Here is a 21,462-nt window from a genome sequence, read left to right as displayed (position 1 = left end):
CTATGAAACCAAGCATTGTCCACACATCAAAAACAACACACAAAGTCAAAGAAATTCAAACATACATTAGTATGCACTGCACAAGTAATGATCCTCTTGTTCATGCATTGTCATGTCTGGTTTCATCGAAAACCGTGCTGAGCTATTTGGCTCCCGAGGAAAACCGCTCAGACTATCGCTCAAGGCCATCTTGTCACTAGGACCACCCAAGAGTTCGCTCAAAGCCATCTAGTCAATGGGACCGCCCGAGAATTCATCAATAGTCATCTCGGCCATCTGGTCACATTGACCGCCCGACTATGAAATCCAATACAGTCATCTGGGCCATGTAGTCGCAATGACCACCCGACTACGAAGTCCAATACAGTCATCTGGGCCATGATCCATAGTCACCAGAAATGTTTCGGGTTTTTGACGTTTCGAGATTTTTGAGGTTTCGGGGCAAAACGTTTCAGCCTTCGGCTAAGAAACGCCAAGGTTTCGGATTTTTTTCTATATAATTTTGCATTGCTAAAGCTCCAAAAAATAGAAACTTTTATCTTTGAGAAACTTTTTTTTTTTGAGAAACCAAAAAAATCAAGAGTTTCTGAAACGTTTCTTGCATTTCGGGGTTTCGGAGTTTCTCACTCCAGAAACGCGTTTTCATGTGACTATGGGGCCATCTGGTCGCAATGACTGCCCGACTGCGAAATCCAATACAATCATCTAGGCCATCTGGTCACAATAACCGCCCGACTACAAAGTCCAATATAGTCATTTGGGCCATCTAATCGCAATGACTGTACGACTACGAAGTCTAAGATATCTGGCATCGTTGCCTCCTATATACAAATCTCATTCTGGCATCGTTGACGTCAATGGGTCATCTGGCATCATTGCCTCCTATATACAAATCTTGCTCCTTGGGCTATCAGGCATCGTTGCCACCCAAACTAGAGCATGTCCAAGTAATCATTATAAGCAAAATAATGATCAATTTCAGTCCAATATATATATATATAATGAAGAGGGCTTGAGGTACAATCCCTCCCTCTTGAATCTGTCTTGATCGCAAGACGTCGATATACCTGTACTTCAAACATATATGGACGAACCACTTCCTCATAAGCTCGTAGTATGTCTAGATAATCCTTGAAGTACTTCTCTAGTATCCATTTCGCGAATAATTCTCGAATTCCAAGAGGAACTTTCTGACCACTGTCTTCCCTCTTTTTCTCACAGAATGAAACTCAATCTATACTGGCTCTTCCACCCATGGTGGTCCAATACAAGCTCCTCCTCTACATGGTTTCCATAAACTGTCGTGGAAGGCATTATATATCCTCCAATGATCTGCAACGTCCAATCGATGACATACATGGTTGATTTTCTTAGTAATCTGAAGGTCCATATACCACCATTCCTTGACTTTGACAATCCAAAGATAAAATCTATAGCAATACTCTCCCATAGAACATTCAATGGGTGCAAAAATCCTATTGGTGTTTGTCAATCAAACTTGACCTTCTGACAAACCAAACATTCTTGAATCATAAAGTTCAATGTTCTTTCTCATAGTAGGCCAATAGAAGTAGCTCTCCAAAGCTTGAAGTGTAGTCAAGGTGTCTCTATGCCCCATTGAGGAAGGAGCATGGCACTCTTCCATTACCTTGGCCTCAATTCCTTATGTCACACATAACATGGGTTTGCATCATAAGAAAACCCTACTTGATGACATAAAAAGTCACCAAATCTCTAATCTGCAATCTGTTCCAAAACATCTTTGAAATCCTCTTTAGTAGCATAAGGATCCTTCATCAAAGTGAAATCCATATGGTAACCCATAGAAATCATATAGCTTAGGAGTCTCCAAGATAATGCATCTGCTTCCTTATTGTCTTTAACATTCATAGGCCACAACATGGCCTGCTTGGTTCAAGACTGCTCCAATGCAATCTCCTGAGGCATCACACTCTACCATAAAAGGCTTTGATAAATTTGGAATAATCAACACAGGTCCTTTGCTAGTATGAACCTTTAATGCTTCAAAGCTTTGGCCCATCGAAATCCCACAGCTTTCTTTGTTAAATCATGCAATGGACTTGCTAACCACTTGATGAACTTCCTGTAGTAAGAGCATAAGCTAAGGAAACTTTGAACTGCAAGCACACTAGTCAACTCTAGCCATTTCATAATAGCCTTGACCTTTTCTCGGTTCATCTTGACCCCTTCCTTGGAAACTATATGGCCCAAGTAGTGAATCTCTCACAAAAAGAACTCACTCTTCTTGCCATTCACATATAACTTGTGCTTCCACAATTCTTGAAATATGTTACGGCCCTGTGTTTTTCTCTTGACATTATGCAAATGTGCATGGGAACATGGTGGACAGTGTGGATGGCATCAGTTTGGGACAATAACTTCATGGACAGATTGGTACAGCTTTTGGGATCAAAGATGACTCTAGGAATTTTTAAGGTTTCTTTTCATTACCACATGTGGGGGGAGGGGACAAAGGTTTTAAAACCTTTAAAAATAAAAGACCACCCCCCCCCCTCTTTTTTTTGAAAGGAATCGTGGCCCCTAAGCTATTATTGGGGCCTATGCTTCTTTTGGAGAAAATCGGGTTGCCGCTACACGCCTCTAGGGCTAGTGGAAAACAGTCGGGCTGCACACGTTCTCTCTCCTCCCTTGGCTATTGGCGAGTTGCAGATGGTTGCAAGAGGGGATGACTCAGTGGCCAGATTCAGGTGGGTTGACTTGCTTTCCAGTGGGAGGCGGCAGTAGTACAGTGGATTATGTGATGGGATCCCAGGAGGCAGTAGATATGGTGTCTCACTTCACCGTACCACCATGCCCCATTGGGGCGGATCATACATACCTATCCCTCACTTTTAGGAGCTTATTGGACAGGAGTTTCCCATACCACATACAGACAGGACGGCCACCTACATCTGGGAGCATGCCCCAGAACTGATGGTACGATGATGAGTGCAGAAACCTTTACCGCAGCCTCCGAGTGCAGAGGGCTCGCGGGGAGATCACCCGGAGGCAGGCAGGCAAGAGGATGCATACTCTCACCCGCCGTAAGCGGCGAGCTTATGAGGAGGCTCAGTACTGGGACACATCACATGCTCATGAGCAGAGATGCTGCTCTGCTGCTTGGAGGAGACTCAGAGAGCCCCGTCCTCCCACACCTATTGCCGATCCTCAGACCTGGCAGACATATGCAGAGAGACTTTATGATGTGCCTGCACAGCCCCCTATACCACAGCCCACAGAGCCATGCCCCACAGTCTCCACCTTCTTCACCCCACCTATGGTTAGGAGGGCCATAGGCCGACTCCAACATGGACGGGCGACAGATCATACAGGATTACAGGGAGAGCATCTCATCTATGCTATTGATACATTGGCACCATTTCTTGCTCATCTCTTCAACAGAGCTCTGTCAGAGGGGTTTCCGGCTGAGTGGACGATGCACACTATTGTGCCGATCCATAAAGCGGGAGATGTACTAGACCCCGAGAACTACAGGACCATCATGATTGGCCATATATTGGCCAAACTATACGGGGCAGTTTTGGAGGCAGAGCTGAGCACTCATGCAGAGGTTGGAGGATTGAGAGCAGCAGGCCAGGCAGGCTTCCGTCGAGCCTTCTCGACCATCGACCACATTTTTACATTGAGGTGCCTGATTGATCAGGCCAAGGCACGGAGGCAACGGCTCTATTGTTGCTTTGTGGATTTCCGCAAGGCATTTGATACTGTGCCCAGAGAGCGCCTCTTTCGGCGACTACAGACACTACGCATACCTTCAGACATGATGTGGGGCATATACAGGCTATATGAGCAGGTCTTTGGGAGAGTCCGATGCCCAGGAGGCTTGTCCGACACAGTTGCTAGCACCATTGGTGTGAAGCAGGGGTGCCCGCTCTCCCCCACGCTCTTTGGGCTCTATATTGATGAGGTGGTCGACTACATCACACAGGGAGGAGGCTCTGTGGTTGAGCTATCAGGTATTACTGTCCATGTTATGCTTTATGCTGATGACATCATCTTGGTATCTGACACGCAGGTTGGGCTTCAAAGACACCTTGTGGCTCTTGATGACTTCTGCGCACAGCAGGGGCTCACAGTGAACCTTGGGAAAACCAAGGTTATGATCTTCCACACTTCACCCGCAGTCAGGAGCCACACTACTCTCACATTAGCAGGAGGGCGGGTCGAGGTGGTGAGCTCTTATGTTTACCTTGGCATCACATTTACTAGCTCAGCTGGACGCTTCTCCATGGCTCAGGCAGTCCGAGACAGAGTGACCCGGGGGTATGCAGCTCTTGCTGGCCTTGAGCGTCAGTGTTATCAGGCACATTTTCAGGAACCCCGCACGAAGGGGTGGCTCTTTGATACATTAGTGACACCAGCCTTGATGTATGCAGCAACGGTTTGGGCACCAGGGCTTGCAGCCTCCACATGGGTACAGCTGGAGAGACCACAGATCTTGATGCTCTCGAGGATGATACGCAGCAAACCATCCGTCCCGCACGACATTGTTCGAGCTGAGTTTGCTGCACCACCTATGGCAGTGGAGGCATTGTTCCAGACGATCTCCTTTATATACAGGATGAGGGAGATGCCCATGGAGAGATTATCCCGCCGAGCTTTTGAGGCATCCAGACAGCTGGCCGAGGCTGGACACACTGGATCTTGGTATGCACAGATGCTACAGTGGTTCTCACATCATGGTATAGACATTGAGCGGTTGCCACCTTTTCAGTATGATCAGTCTGCTCCACGGGGTTACCTCTCTCTCAATGAGAGGAACAGAGTGATGAGACAGGACATATGGCAGCACTACATACAGGAGACATGGACAGCACCAGAGAGCCCACTACCACCGAAGATGCTGTACTACAGAGACCACTTTATGAGCATCTCAGGGGATGGGTTTATACATCGACCGCGGTACATGGATGTATACATGCCACACAGCTCTCGCGTTGCTATTGGACAGCTACGAGTCTCATCACATCAGCTAGAGATAGAGGCTGGGAGAGCGGCACGGGTTCCTAGAGCTGAGCGGATATGCAGATTGTGCCGCGAGGAGGTGGAGACTGAGGATCACTTTGTATGTAGATGTAGAGCCCACCAGGGGGTCAGAGATAGATATGCAGGATTGTTTGAGGAGCACTCTTCACTACATCAGTTGATGGAGGCCTCGGACCAGCGACAGCTTGGCAGACTACTACTAGAGCTTCATAGTTCTCGAGAGAGACTCCTCCAGACACCCGCTCCCACTAGGGGTGGGAGACAGTCCCAGCTCACAGATTTCTTCCAGAGAGCTATGCCAGTGCCAGCTGATGTACCACGTGGGGTGACCGCACAGAGAGCAGAGGAATTGAGAGCCAGGAGGAGACCTAGACAGACTGGACATAGAGCACCCTGACTCCGTCACCGAGAGATAGCAGCTATCCGAATGAGACACCAGATGGAGACACAGGAGAGGCTAGCTCGCTTTCATTCAGACTCAGGGTACATGTTCATGCCATTCACAGCCTCGGCATCGGCGATGTATGATATCTTATATCCCTCTTATGGCACTGGATGGAGTTAGACATAGATCTGCATAGCATGCTTGTACCACCCCTTCAGCATATAGAGATGCATCTTGCCTTAGCACTCTATCCACATCCCCACCCCCCCTTACATTGTTTGTATATGGGCTCCACCGATCCATGATGATTCACAGTTGTATCCAGACACATGCACACTTTTTCTTTTGTTTCTTTTCTTCCGATGACCGGAAGAACAGAGTTGTATTATTTTTTTGTCTCATAGGCCGACTTTGGCCTCTCGTAGACGTTAATATATCTTTCTTTCTTTCTTTCTTTCTCTCTCTCTCTCTCTCTCTCTCTCTTCGCGGGGGCAGCTGGAACCAAGAAGAGGGATTTCTCTCTTTTGGAAGGGAGTGTGTAGTCAGCACGAGGTGCACAACAGAACTACAGTCAGGCTGCAGCACATGTGCTCTCTCTCTCTCTCCCTCGCTTGGCGGCTGGCAGTCTGGTTGTAAGAATCGCACACAAGCACTGCAGGGCGATTGCAAGATAGGAGGCACAGGGCTGACAGCCAAGAGGCTTCTTTCTCTCTTTTGGTTTTATCATGGAAACAAGACATTGGTTCTCGAGAGGAAACAGGACTGGTTTCGGCGGAACATGCCTATGTTGTATGGGATACAGGTCTTTGGTTTCAAGTGGAAACAAGTCCTTGGTTTCATGAGGGAACATGTCTTTGGATTCATGGAAACATGTTTTTTTTTTGTTTCTCCAGGAGATAGGTCACATGCACGCAGTGGATACAGGAATGGACACATGTTTGGTACAGCCTTGCTCTGCTGATTGGACAAGGGTCGGAGAATCCATGATTGAGATGGATAGTACCCTTGGAAGGCAGAGGGATGGAACAGGTGTGTCGACTGTATGATATGTTGTGCTTTGATACGAGTTGTCTTTTGGGAAACAGTTTGGCGTCTTTGTTGTGATGCAAGAGCACTGGATGTGTCAGGGTGTGATGTTGTCCACAGGGTGAGAGGCTATGGATGGTTGTGGCAGCCTTGACCAAGGGAGAAAGTTTCTCTGTACAGGACTCATGTGAAAGAGGCTTTTGATGTGAACAATAGTTGGAATTGTTTGTGGATGCCGAGTGAACAAGAAACCATGATGCAAGGTCTTTGCAGGCTTCAGGAATTTTACTATAACGGCTGAGTTTCCAGCCTTATTGTAATCAAAGCTCTTATAATCTATTAAAGAAATACCACAAGGGGCGCCACTACGTTTTGGGGCCAATCGATGTTCGTGTACTATTTGCAGGAGCACTCTAGCTTCCCCTGTTTGTTTTCCTTTTCTAGGTCTTCAAAGGTGTTGAAGTGTTTTGTGTGCCAGTTTGTTTTACACCGCCCTTTGGTTTGTCTAAGGCCGGTTTACAAAATACCATATCCAATTGCTTTCAATGCCCATCTTCATTCTTTGAATACACAATAATCTCATCAAAGAAGGTAGGTGCAAACTTTCTATGTGCTCAAAATATACTTTCCATCATTCGGTTGAAAGTAGCCGAGGCATTGGTAAGACCAAAAGGCATCACCAAATGATCATAGAGTCCAAAAGTAGTCTTGAATGTGGTCTTGTGAATGTCCTCTGGAACAATCCTGACTTAATGGTAACCACCCTTCAAGTCAATCCTGCTAAAGATAGTGGCTCGATCCAATCTATCCAGGCTATCGTCAATCCTAGGAATAGGAACCCTGTTCTTCACAATGATCTTGTTAAGAGCCCTGTAATCAATACACATACGCCTGTTAGACATCATTCCCTACTTGTTGGCTTCCTATTTGGTGTCCTATTTTAGCCTCTAGGGCTGACTATGTTAGTCAGAGGGGTTGGTCACCTCTCACCCATATTTATTCCCCATTTATTGTCCTGGGTATTTTTCCCAGTCATGGAGGTCCTTTACTCCAGTCGGCTGCCTACATGTAGTAGTATATATAGCCGGCATGCCTCCCTCATATTTTCATTGCTTGCCTAGCTTGTCTAGCTGCAGTCCCTCACTTACGAGGTTCTCCCCTCTTGCTCGCGACATGTATTCCTTTTGGTGATGATATTGAGAGCAGGTTCTCACCTGTGTTTCCTCTCTCTCTCTCTCTCTCTCTCTCTCTCTCTCTCTCTCCCCCCGTGTTTCCACTTTCCCTTCTTCCGCTGCACATTCTATCATGGTATCAGAGCGCGGGTCATTTTCAGCGTTGGAAGATTCCTGCTCATGGAGCAGATTGTTTTCTTCCTGCTAGAAAGGAACAGTGGGACCTACAGTTATGGGAATCTCTATGTTGCCAGATGTTTCATGAGGGAACAGGTAACTAGATGTATGGGAAACAGGACATAAGTTTCAAAGGGAAACAAGCCTAAGGGTTTCGTGTGGAAACAGGTCGTAGGTTTCTCGACGAGGAAACATGTTTTTGGGTTTCTCCAGGAAATAGGTCACATGCAGGCAAAAGGGTACAGGAATGGACACATGTTTGGTACAGCCTTGCTACTGACAAGACAGGAGACAGGGAATCCATGTCAGAGATGGATAGTACCCTTGGAAGATAGAGAGGGTTTGTACAGGTGTGTCGACTGTATCTTATGCTGTGCTGTGATGCGAGTTCTCTTTTGAGAGACAGTTTGGGAGTCTGTGTTGAGATGCAGAAGCACTGGATGTGTCAGGGTGTGATGCTGTTCATAGTGTGAGAGGCTATGGATGGTTGTGGCAGCCTTGATCATGGGAGAAAGCTTCTGTATGCAGACTCAATGTGTGAGAGTCTTTCGATGTGAACAATGGCTGGATTCATTTGTGGATGCCGTGTGGACAAGAAGCCAGATCTGGTTTTCCATGAACATAGACATCATGTCGATGGCGTTCAACTGATGGAACTTTCAGCTTCTCTTTGCTTTTGGTTCGGGACTGTTTATGGGCTGTTTTTGCTTGGCTGCAAATTCAGCTATGTACTTGGGTTTTGGGCTGCAAGTACAGGTCATTTGGTAATGTTTCTTGGCATGGGAGTGATGCAAGCTCGCATGGCTGCGTGCTCATGGAGCAGATTGTTTTCTTCCTGCTAGAAAGGAACAGTGGGACCTACAGTTATGGGAATCTCTATGTTGCCAGATGTTTCATGAGGGAACAGGTAACTAGATGTATGGGAAACAGGACATAAGTTTCAAAGGGAAACAAGCCTAAGGGTTTCGTGTGGAAACAGGTCGTAGGTTTCTCGACGAGGAAACATGTTTTTGGGTTTCTCCAGGAAATAGGTCACATGCAGGCAAAAGGGTACAGGAATGGACACATGTTTGGTACAGCCTTGCTACTGACAAGACAGGAGACAGGGAATCCATGTCAGAGATGGATAGTACCCTTGGAAGATAGAGAGGGTTTGTACAGGTGTGTCGACTGTATCTTATGCTGTGCTGTGATGCGAGTTCTCTTTTGAGAGACAGTTTGGGAGTCTGTGTTGAGATGCAGAAGCACTGGATGTGTCAGGGTGTGATGCTGTTCATAGTGTGAGAGGCTATGGATGGTTGTGGCAGCCTTGATCATGGGAGAAAGCTTCTGTATGCAGACTCAATGTGTGAGAGTCTTTCGATGTGAACAATGGCTGGATTCATTTGTGGATGCCGTGTGGACAAGAAGCCAGATGCAGGTTCTTTGCAGGCTTCAGGAGTTCTACTGGGACGGCTGAATTACCAGCCTTATATTGTAATCAAAGCTCTTATAATCAATTAAAGAAATACCGCAAGGGGCGCCCCTGCGATTTGGGGCCAATCGGTGTCCGTGTACTATTTGCAGGAGCACTGTAGCTCCCCCTGTTTGTTTTCCTTTTCTAGGTTCTCAATGGTGTTGAAGTGTTTTATGTGCGAGTGTTTGTTTCACCGCCCTTTGCTATTTGAAGGCCGGTTTACACATGACCATGAGGCGAGCACTTCACGTGGATGATCATTCATGGATCATGATTCATGGGCCTTACTACTTAGCTCTAGCCTCTACCCTCTAGTCTTCAACACTTTTTTGTCATTGACTCATTTGAGTCCGTCCATGTATTCTGCCTCCCTAAGGCTTAGTCCTGACTCCTGACTCTTGAGTCATGACTCATTTTGTATCTACTTAATTATTAATATGACTCAAAAGCTTACCATATTAGTGTAAATTTGTGCTCATTTTGATGTACTTCCAAAGTAGAATAAGTGTAGAGTAGAAAAATTTAAAAAAAAGTATTTTTTGAGTGTCGTTCCCTCCCCCGTCCCCGTTCCCTACTTATGGCCGTCCCCCGTCCCCCGTCCCCGTCCCCCGTCCCTTGTGACTATGCCTAATAGTTACATGTGGACAGGCACCTCATGGTAGGGGACGTCTACACTAGGGATACAACGTACCTATGATTTGGTAAAACGAAGGTTTTACTACCTAAGATGAAGGCGGAAGTCTAGGACGATGCGGTGAAATATCATCAATGTCAAGTGAATAAGACTGATTGCCTTAGGACTGGAGGGTTGTTATATCCTTTGGAGATCGCTTTTGGAAAATGGGAAAGTATTTCATTGTCGGATTGCCACAGATTGGCAAAGGGCATGATGCCATCTGGGTGGTGGTGCTAAGGGACCTTTGTTCATGGCAGAAGTAAGACTACTATGGTCCAAGCACTGCCATGCATAAGAATGTATTGGACAATCTCTCTTTCAATTAGCTTGTGTAGCAAGCGGTAATTCTAGGCGTAGACATTACATCCCCAGGGCAATCGGAATATCGTAATCTGGATATGGGCACGGACCAAAATCCCCAATCTCTCATATCCAACATATTGGCCCCCTGATGACTTGTTGTAGGAGAGTCATAGCATTCATAAAGAATTATTTTCCTAATCTCAACACAATCAAGTACACTGACTCTATCATCCCGAAACAATAATCCATTCCAAATCAAGTATTGACTACCAACTACCCTAACAGATGGTATAACCCCTGAGTCCTAGTCTAAAACTGTGGAGCTCTCTACTTCAACCTGCTCCCAATATTGACTAAAATGCCCATCAGTTCAACACAAGCCTCTCACTCAAGGAATCATACAAGTCAACACTAATCCCGGTGAAACTCAAAAGATTCACCTCCCCAAACCAACTCAAAGGATCTACAACCCAATTCAAACTACTCTTCCTATACTGAATCTTGCATAATCTCTACCCATCGTACCTTGGCTCACCCGACGGCTCCCGTTTTCCAACCCGCTAGGGATATTTCTTTTGGCGAACTTTTTTCATGGCCTCTTCGTCTTCTCTGTCCACTGACCTCTGCTCCACCTCTCCCACGGCAGCTCTGCAACTTCTAGACTATCCAACCTGGTTACTGTGGCCTGTTCGTGTCCACCTCACAACCATCCAGTCCCTCCACAACTGTTACTCTTGCTCATGTTGCCTATAACCAGCTCGTTTGCAATTTTGTCACCAGTTCCATCTATTTGTTGCAGTACCCAACAAGAGTACATGTGCTAGCTCGGTGTGCAAGGAGAGATCTGGTTTCTAGCCTTTCTACGTTAAAGTAGTGGTATTTCACTTGCACCAAAGGCTTCCACTTATTCTACACCTCTCAAGTCAATTCACTTGGTGCACTTTACTTCCATGGCTACCTGAGCATTCTCTTTTCAAGTGGCACTCCCAACCGCTTTTGTACACACAAGGATGCCTCCATCACCTACAGGCTACGTTGACAATCATGTTCACTGCCTTGTGCCCATCTAACATTGGTCAGGTCTCGTCTACGGCACCCCGTTGGAGTTCCTAGTAACCATGGGATTCTCGTTCATTTGGCAGTGTGTGTATGTGTGTGTTCTTTGTTGTAGATAGGCTTGTGAAGCACAATCATGGCAATCTTGTCCATCTATCTAGTCCAATTGCAGTCTCATCAACCTACTCCAATCTCCCAACATTTTTAGGCAATGAGAAGAAATCGGTCTTGATTTGATGCTCCAGTTCTTGTTTTGATGAAGATCTCGTACCTCTACGTTTGTTGGCTCTAGAATCTCACTATTCTTGTACACTGGTCCCGTAAATCCAGCTAGAGATCCTTGTTCTATACTACCACTAGCCTTGTTGGTGCTTTTGAGGCTTCTGATTCAATTGGTTCTTAGGCTTATCTAGTTTGTTTAGTCTATACACACTTCTCATATTGCTCTACCTCGTTTCCCTTGCCTGCAATCATCCACTTTATGTTTCAACGTCTCCATCCTTCACCACTCTTCTACAAAGTTCCAGTTTTGGGAGGGCTTCGTTCGTTGTCTCATCCTCACTCATGGTAGAAGTTGGTGCAAAAGCAAGATCTTGTTCGAGGCTCCTTTTGGAGATTGTTTGTGTGGCTTGCCATCCAATAGTTGACATCATTACGTCGGCTCTGGGCCCATATAGGCTACCGTCGCCTCACATCTCCTTTTCATTGAGGGAGGGTTTGTTAGGGAAATTCAATGTCAAAGGAGTATTTGTATAAGTGTGTGAACTAGGGCTTACATAAAGTGGTTGTAGTGTGTGAACAACCGCTAAGTGTATATGGGTTCTTTATACATGGGAACAGCCCCTTAAATGTCTTACATGTGTGCAGTGATGTGTACAAGTGACACCTTGGAAGCCTCACCTATTTAAAGGACCCATACTTAATGTAAATTATAAGCTTGACAAGATGTAGTTTTTAGTGCATCCTGTTTTAGTTTAAGTTTAATCTTGCTTAATCTCTTTAATGCTTCATGTACTTGCCTCTCGCCATGGCATAATCAGATGTTAACATCAGGTCTATCACATATGTACTTGATGGACTCATGGTCAACCAAGACAACAAATTTGGATCCATACAAATAATGTCTCCAAATTTTCAATGTATGTATAACCGCATGCAATTTCTTTTTCCTCAATGTCACCTGACCTGGCTATCATCAAGCTTCTTGCTTTCAAATGCCAAAGGTCGGTCCCCCCTGGAACAAGACAACCCCCATTGCTGGCATCAGTCTCAACCACAAATGGTTTGCCAAGATCCGGTAAGGCCAAAATAGCTGCATCCTTCACCTTGAGCTTGGGAGCACGAAAAGCCTCACCAAGCCTCTCATTCCAGGTAATAGGACTATTAGACTTTCGTTCTGTCCTTTAAGAAGATTCGTGAAAGGAATAGTCAGATTCGAATAATCCTTCGCTGACTTTTTAAGAAAGACAGTGGATCCTAAGAATGCCCAAAGTTGCCTCTATTTGAGGAACCGGTCAATGCAACACCTTCTGAATCTACTTAAGATCAATGCTCATACCATCCCGAGAAATCTGATGGCCTAGGTATAAGAGCTCCTTACAGAAGAACTCACACTTAGAGAGTTTAGCATACAGTCACTCCCATCATAGAATTCCCAAGGCTATCCTAAGATGCTCAACATGCTCCTCGAGGGTACAACTATAAAATAAAATATCATCTAAGAATACCACAACGAACTTCTTCAAAGAGATCATTCATCATCTGCTGAAAAGTTACAAGAGAATGAGTGAGTCCAAAAGGTAAAATGAGAAACTCATAATAGCCATACCGCGTACAGAGACCTGACTTAAAGACATCTTCCTCAGATATACATATCTGGTGATAACCAGTATGAAGGTCAAATCTTCGTAAAATAGACAACACCCTGCAACCTATCTATCAAATCATCTACTCTAGGAAGATATACCTATTCTTAAATGTAACTTTATTTAGCTTTCTATAATTTACACACATCCGCCAAGTACCGTCCTTTTACTTTAAAAGCATTGGAACTCCCAAGGGAAATTTACTCGTGGGTATCTATCTCATCCTTAGATTTTCTGCTCAATCTCATCCCTCTTCCAATTGGCTCATCCTATAAGGTGCAATGCTCACATGCTAAGACCCCAAAAGCAAATCAATCTTATGATCAACCAACCTACTCCACGGTAAACCATAAGGCAATTCAGCAAGGAAGACATCGGCAAAATCTGCCTTGATGCCCTCTAAAGCCTGTCTCTCAAGCATCCGATTTAACCGTATTTAAACTATAATTTGCATTAGATGAAAGGGATCAAGAGCACACTGAAACACTTCATAATTTGAATTCCCAATATTGCCCTTAAGACATATTGAAAGACCCTCCAAAACTTTATGTGGGAGCAAAGGTTTCATCATAGTCAATGCTCTTCTGCCGAGCATAACCCTTGCAACAAGTCTAGCCTTGTAGCGGTCAACACGACCATCTGCCTTTCTCTTTAGCTTATAAACCCATAGTGGCTATGGGACGCATTCAGCACACACAATTGCATTTGAAGGCTTTATTTTCACAACATGGGAAATATACCCATTAAGAATGGACAAAAGTGTGAAGCAACCATAGCTCAGCATGGGCAAAGTGGCATCTACGAACAGTCAATATATCAGAAGACAATAAATCCTCACATTCAAGTGAGGCAATGCCAAGTTTGGAAATGCAGATGATGAAGATGACAATGCAACGTTTAATTAAGGAGATTAATAATGTGGTAAATGCTATTAAAGCACACGTGCCTTGAAGAAAATTGAAAAAATGGATACTATTACAGCACAATAAGAGTAGGCAAAATAACCCTTGCGTCATCGATGTTATGAACAAAAATCAGCAAAACTTGAAGGCAAGCAGCCCACTACATGATAAAGATGACTTCCATGCATTGACTTTTTAAATGCATGTAACATCAAGTTTCCATGACTGGCAGTAGAGAATTACTATTAATTTCACTAATCAGGATCACTAAATTGGCACTAAAAAACTACTTATGTTTTCTTAAACAACTGCCAGTTGTGACAAGAGGGAAAAGTTGTGAAGATGATAATTGCACTAGGGTTGATTAATAAAATGCGTCATAAAGTTATACCAATAGGAAGGGAGCAGTATGCAGATCCGTAGAACTCGGACACAAAGAAGCCTGCTAATTCTACCTAGGAACTTGAACGTGGCATAAGCTGTTGAAACGTTTCTCAAAGATAACCAAATGTATTATCCAATCAAGTGCTAGGTGATTGTGTGTAGGAGGAATTGTGGTGCTTCCAGTTCTTGAACAGAACAGGTTCAGACCAAGCCGGACAAGAACAGGAAGCCAGCATCAATTCCCTGCTCCATGTTTCCTGCAGCTACCTTCTGAAAGTTCTTAACACTTAAGCCTCTGCATAATCTCATGAAAGCCATCAATTGTAATATGCTGGCGTTAATGCTTCCAAAAATGTGTCATGATGATGGATGCTCTCACGTCTGCTTGTGCATTAACCAGATGTTAATCGCTCCTCCTGTATCTTATCAGAGTTCAAGCTAGCTAATTATGCACTAAAGTTACAACAATGAGATTTAGGTGTATCTTGGTGAAGTTTTGATGAAGGTAGACATGTCACATGGCAGAAAATCCAAATACACATGAAATGAAAAACTTAAAGAAGATATACCATGGGCTGAATACATGAGAACTCTTACCTTTTCTAGCAACAGAATGCGTTGTGTCAAGACAGACACCAGCACCTCTTGCTTTTGCACAATTTGCATTGCATACATAAGGTGGGAGCCCATGGAATCTTGGCAATGCTGCTCTAGGGTTCTCTGTGGTATCATATTGCTGCATCCTACATGGAAGAAGGGACACTTGACAGGTCTCATGGGGCAGATGGTGATACAGTGCTTGTCCATCTCGCTTCGTATAACTACAGCTTCACACTGCTGCTCACATCGCAAAAGTTTAAAAGGGCAAGCTGTATCATGCTCCACTACATGCAGGGCTGAGAAGACACGGGCACATCCTTCATTGCCACAAGTTATTGGTCGGAGCGGGCATATACCCTTGTGCTCTGCGAGATCCTGCTCTTTGTCAAAACTCATCCTGCAGACGGAGCTTCTGTGGATGTCCAAGTTCTTGAGGAGCACCATAGCCACTTGCTCTCGCTGGCTAGGAATCCATGTCTCTGTATGATCTAACTCTTCAACAAAGTCTTCAATCCTGTCTTCTTTCATCTCATTGCTCATGAGCTTGCTGGAGACTCTGCTGAGGAAGCTTGTCTTGGACTGCACGAATTGGTCCAGCAGATCTTCTGACATGTCCAAAGGGGGGGCAATCTCAGAAGAAGAAGATGCTGCATAGGGCTGCTGGTTTGTGAGGCACTCGACCATCTCGTTCCTGACATCGCCGGCAACAGAGAGAGGGGATTTGAAGGGATCCCCGTAGGTCTTCTCCACGCAGGCGGTGGCCAGCGTGAGGAGGAGAGAGCGAGAGAGCCGGCGCACCAGCTCCACATCGTGGTGCTCGCATTCTAGCAAACGCCCTCCAGATCCTGAAACGAAGCCAGTAGCAATCGCGGGGGACGAATGCATGGATCTGTGTGTGTCTCTATATCAATCTATCGTGAATGTAACCATTCCATCTCAACGTCTTCGTGTGCCTTTTACACACCATGCCGCCAGACCAGGTTGTCATGGAAGTGTGCATCCGGACTGTGTCCGGACCATTCTCCATTACATTACGTGAAAGTCGAGAGCAATAACGGATGATGAAAGGGAAAGACATTATATATGCTAGCTAATTGGGCTCCATGGGCCAAATGGATGTACGTATCGACCTCCGGGCGGCAATTTATACTATTGGTTAAAATCGCATCTTTCTTAAAAGTGGGTTGTTGGCCACACCACATAGTATCTGCAATCTCTAGAGGTGTCATCGTTGGTTGGCTCGATGGTGGGGCTACTGGTGTACCTTCGCATGATGGCTATCTTAGCAAGACTATAAGCTATCATCATTGAGTTCACTGTCTAGGCGGGTATCAAACAACTCCAAGGTCTATGGAGGATTATGGGAATGACTGGTTTAGCATGCCATGGTTTTTGTGGTTCCCCACTTATGATTTCTATATGTCCCACTAGTAAGATGATGAGTTGAGAAGTTCACCTACTAGCTCTACTAATGGCTTTGAGATATAGGGATGGTCCCATATAGTGTCTTATGGTACCATGACACCAATTCTTATGTATTCATAATAGGCTCATTTACTCTTCCTATAATAGGAATATTATGTGTTTCATAAACTCTAGGGTTAAGATGTTCTTGTGCGAACTTACCATTCTTTGGCAAGTGCTATTGTGGATCTCTCATATGGTTTGTCATTGGAAGTTGTTTTCTAGATTTTATCAATGGTGGGTGATAAATTTTCCCCTTGACATGAACCTTGAGCTTGAAGATTATGCTTAGGTACCAATCTATGTTGTTTGATGCAAGCAGAGTCAATTTTTCGTTGTTGCTACTTGTCCTATTATGTGATTTACAAGCTTGAGTTTAAGGCAACCAAATCCATGGTGGGTGACCTTCTTAGTAACCTTGAGCTTTTAGTAATACCAACCATTGTTATGGTGTTGGTTTACAAGCTTGAGTTTAAGGCAACCAAATCCATGGTGGGTGACCTTCTTAGTAACCTTGAGCTTTTAGTAATACCAACCATTGTTATGGTGTTGGTTTGGTACCTATCTTGTTTTTAATAGATTGCTTGTTTGCTCAATGTAATGGTCTTTTCGAAATCTAGGTATTTATATAGACATGGTAATAGCATTGACTAACTATCGGATTCTTAGGCACCTAATGATTGTGCTTCAATGACTAGTAAGCCATGGTGCCTTTTATTGGAGAGGTTAGGCTATATTTTTTTATGATTGTCCATGAAGGGGTTTCAATGGTATAGGTTTCAATGCTTTAGACATTTTCCATAAATAAGGGTATATTCAGTGTTTCAATGCTTTAGACATTTTCCATAAATAAGGGTATATTCAGTGTTTGAATGGTTGTGGATGGAAGATTTTGTTGTAGCTAGAGAGATGACTTAAAGTTCAGTTGTGGTCTCCTCAAAATAGTGAGGTTGTTTGATGTTAAGATTGGGACTTTGTGTGGAATGGCTATCATTGATGAAGTCAGGGAAATTAATTCTTTGACCACATGGCTAGGTGAGAAAACTTGTGGTTTGGGTCTCCCTTCACACAACAAGACAGTAGTTTCTCCCTTTAATAGTTTCAATTTTGCACTCTTAGCACTACATTTGATGTTGCATTGGGTATCTTTGACCATCCTTGTCCAAGCGGTACCTATTGTTCCCCTATAGATGATACAATTAACTTTCCAACCAAATGATCATTTCCAATGTGTAATCTAACAGTCAAATAACCAACAACAACATGCAAAGCTTTGAAGTTGGCAAGTGTAGGTTTAGTAATAACACATAAAAATGTCATCCACTTACTTAGGTAGCCTAAGTTGGGCCTCACTTATCTACATGTATAAGCTCCAAAGGTCTTCCTTTCAGAATTTGCATAGATTCTTTACCTAGCTATCATGCATGACAAACTCCATGGTCACCTTAAACTTGTGCAACCTATTAAAATGTAGTTAGGTAGCGTAAGTTAGGCCTCACACATCTACATGTATAAGCTCTAAAGGTCTTTTTTTAAGAATTTGCATAGCTTCCTTACCTATCTACCATGCATGATAAACCCCTTGGTCACCTTAAACTTGTGCAACCCTATAACTAGCCCAAGTTCTTGTGTGCTTTTTAGACTCTTCATGTTTGCATGTGCAACTCTTTTGTGCCAAATTTCCAAATCTACAATTTTCACCTAATCTTATAGCTACTTCCATCTTGAACAATCTACTATATACCTATTGCACCCACTTTGTACTCATGCTTTGGGTTCTCTACTACATCCCCCTATGAAGTAAATGCATAGTTTAGTGAGAAGTCTTCCTAACATCAATGCCTTCCTATATTATTTAACCAAATGTTTGGGCATCCCACAATAATGGAAGCCCAGGGGCTTCACCTAAAAATATATAAATGTAGCACATGGGTTTATTTGGAGGAGTTTATTAATTTAATAAAGTTACACAATTACATTTACAAGAGGGAATTAAAAAAAACTATAAGTTTATGAAAAAAAGGGGTCATTTCATTTACAAAAGTATCTAGGTTTTTTAAATGCTCCTTGAACACATGTGATACATAGGATTTCTTAATAGTGCACCCCCCGAGAATTTAAGTTTCTAGTTATTTGTGTGTATAAAAACTTCCTCTTCCTTTGACATGCTCTTTACCTCTATGTATAGTTGTCTATATGACTAGCTTGCATTCTATCCATGTTGACTAGCCTTAGTTTGAGTCAGAATTTTGCTTCCTAAATGTGCCATGTCCTTGACCTCCTCTTGTATTTCCACTTTCCCCTATTCCTACAAAGGCTTACTTAGATGCCCTGCTAGATCATGATGCCTCTTGTCAATGAGAGTAGAGAGATAAGTTTTTGGAATCTTAGATGTTTCTTTCTAACTAATATAGATATTTCAATGGGCTTAAAATCCATTCCTAGACAATGCAATTTAGGAAGGATGAGATCATCATCATCAAAGCTTATCTTTGAAGATGATGTAATCAAACCTTGACTTCAATACTTCCTATCTATTCCACAAATATGCATCTAATCTTGAAGATTACATAGTCAATAATGTTAAGATTCTTATTCTAAATGTCATTAAACTCTTGCTTTGTTTGAAGATTTTTGGTTTTAGTAGATGTCTCAAATTGCATTCTTTTAATTTATCTTGAGCCGGTTGCTACTTTTGAGTCGTCACCAAACCCCATAACTTCTTGCCTTGTAGAAATTTGTCAACTAAAATTAGAGAGCAAGCACAACTTCATTCCAAGAAAGCAAGCAAATACAAAATACATAAGGTAGATGGTGGTAGAATGTATATCAACTTAGCTTACCTACTACCCAAACACATGTGAAACTATCATTTCTTGTCAAGAAGTGACAAATAGAAAAGATAGCTTTAAAGTCATTAAATTGAGTTTTATGATTACATATTAAGAAAAGAGTCCTCATGAACAATTGTGCATGCACATATCAAAAAACTAGTATTATTAATAGAGAAAATTACAAGAAACCTCTTAGAATCACCAATAGAATAAGGAAGCATTTATGTTTTGGGGATATAAGCTCTTCTTCAAAGAATTGGGATGCAAACAAAGGAGGGCACAAAATAATACACTAATAGCACCTAGTTGATGATTGAAAATCATCATGGGTGGCATAAAGATAGTTGAAAGTTGTGGAGTGATGCTAGAATTCCTTAATGTGCTAGAGTACTAAGCACTTTTTTTGCTTGAGATTACACACAAATAGCTAACTTGTACTATAACCTAAGATTCCCTCTACTTTCAGCACTCTCCCTCATGCTTAGGTTGAATATGTGCACTGATTGAAAACTTTGCAAGTTTCTTCTTTAACAATACTTATGCAAAATTATATGCAAGTTGATCTTCCACATTTGTAAACTTTAAGTTAATGACGCCATCCAATACTTTCTCCCTTAGAAACAACTACCACATGCTTTGTTCCACCATGAAATTTGACATGTTAGATCTCAAAGTATCCTTATAAAAATAAATTAATTTGAAAAGAGAGAGAAAGATCATCACATAATTTTTGCAACTGCAAAACTTCACAAAGGGGGATATTTTTTGGCAAACAATTTCTGGTGCGGTTTTAAAAGTGGCAAAAGCAATTTTCTAAAATCTCAATCTTTCACTCTTTCTAGAGATTCCTTCTTACACTCTCTCAAGGCTCTAGCACTCTCTACCTCTCTAACATGCATGCATACATACCCCTCCTCTTGTAATCTCTCTCTCTCTCTCTCTCTCTCTCTCTCTCTCTCTCTCTATCTATCTATCTATCTTTCTCTCTTTCACTCTCTATGCCCTCTCTATGCCCTCTCTCTCTCTCTCTCTCTAAATCTATCTATCTATCTTTCTCTCTTTCACTCTCTATGCCCTCTCTCTTACACACTCTCACTTCCTTGCCTCTCTAAATCTGGAAAAAAGCAACATCTAGATTAGCCTTGGATTATTCTAGATTAACCTTAGATTAGCTAAGAAAGGGTAATTTCTCATATTCAAGTGATTAGCCTCAATAATGGCTTATTTTGGTATATATACATGACCACCCCATTTGTACTATCATTAATATTGTCAATGGGCATGGTGCAATCGACTAAAATCTATGCTCTACTTTACACTCTAATCTCTCAATAAATAACCTTAGCTTGGATACCAATGAGGACCCCTGCCCCCTATCTACAATAAAATACATCTTCCCAAAGTATAGAAATGACATCTACATATATTGGTAGAGAGTCCCACCTAGGGGCATGATATGCAATGGCCTAGTGTCTGGCTAACTAACATCATTATGCATCTCGCATTTGCCAAAAAATCCTTACACCAAGAAATACCTATGATTCCTCTTGCACATGTCCCTTTACGATTCTCACAAGTAAGAGGCAATTGGTGGCTATATATAGCGCTTACAACACATATTGTCTTACTCCTTGATCATGAAAATAAAATAATATCTACACCTTTAAATTGACTCCATCATTTCCTAGAGTCTAATTTCATAATTTATCTATTTTTTTCTAAGTTTTTCAAACAAATTTCTCGATTTACCCAATTTTTAAACAAATTTTTGGTCTCATAAGCACCTGATTATTTGGGTCTCATAAAGCACCTGTTTTTTTGGGTCTCATAATTAAGCACCTGCTTATTTGGGTCACAAGGAGCTTTAGATTAGGTAGAGAACTTAGTATTGCATTAACGTATCAATGGTACAGGGTAGAAATGTCTTACCTAGAACTTTTCTTTACTACATGTACACCAGCTTCAATGACCAACTCTCTCCTAGCTCTATGCCAGAATGATGTAGAATCTAATGAATGAATGGATTACAATGCACTGTACAATCTTCTAAGCACACCTATGATCTCTCTCTCGGTCTATCCACTCTTTGCCTGGCGATATCTCCTCTAAGGATCAAAGAATACAATAATCAATA

General features: G+C 42.9%; 1 protein-coding gene across 1 annotated transcript in view; it reads right to left on the bottom strand.

Annotated features, from left to right (window-relative positions):
• Window positions 1–16,027, bottom strand: part of LOC147623543 (uncharacterized) — a 30,756-nt gene extending 14,729 nt beyond the window's left edge. The window contains exon 1 of the mRNA XM_086820071.1: window positions 15,028–16,027. Within this exon, the coding sequence (XP_086676197.1) occupies window positions 15,028–15,915 (888 nt within the window). The 5' untranslated portion in view covers window positions 15,916–16,027. The remainder of the gene's footprint in view (window positions 1–15,027) is intronic.
• Window positions 16,028–21,462: the final 5,435 nt, after the last annotated feature.

The sequence above is a fragment of the Cibotium barometz genome, chromosome 26 (genome assembly GCF_041138505.1).
Source record: "Cibotium barometz isolate CiBa-2024 chromosome 26, ASM4113850v1, whole genome shotgun sequence".
Classification (NCBI taxonomy): Eukaryota; Viridiplantae; Streptophyta; class Polypodiopsida; order Cyatheales; family Cibotiaceae; genus Cibotium; species Cibotium barometz.
Note: the sequence above shows the minus strand (reverse complement) of the source record. Positions and strands in the feature narration are given on the sequence as shown.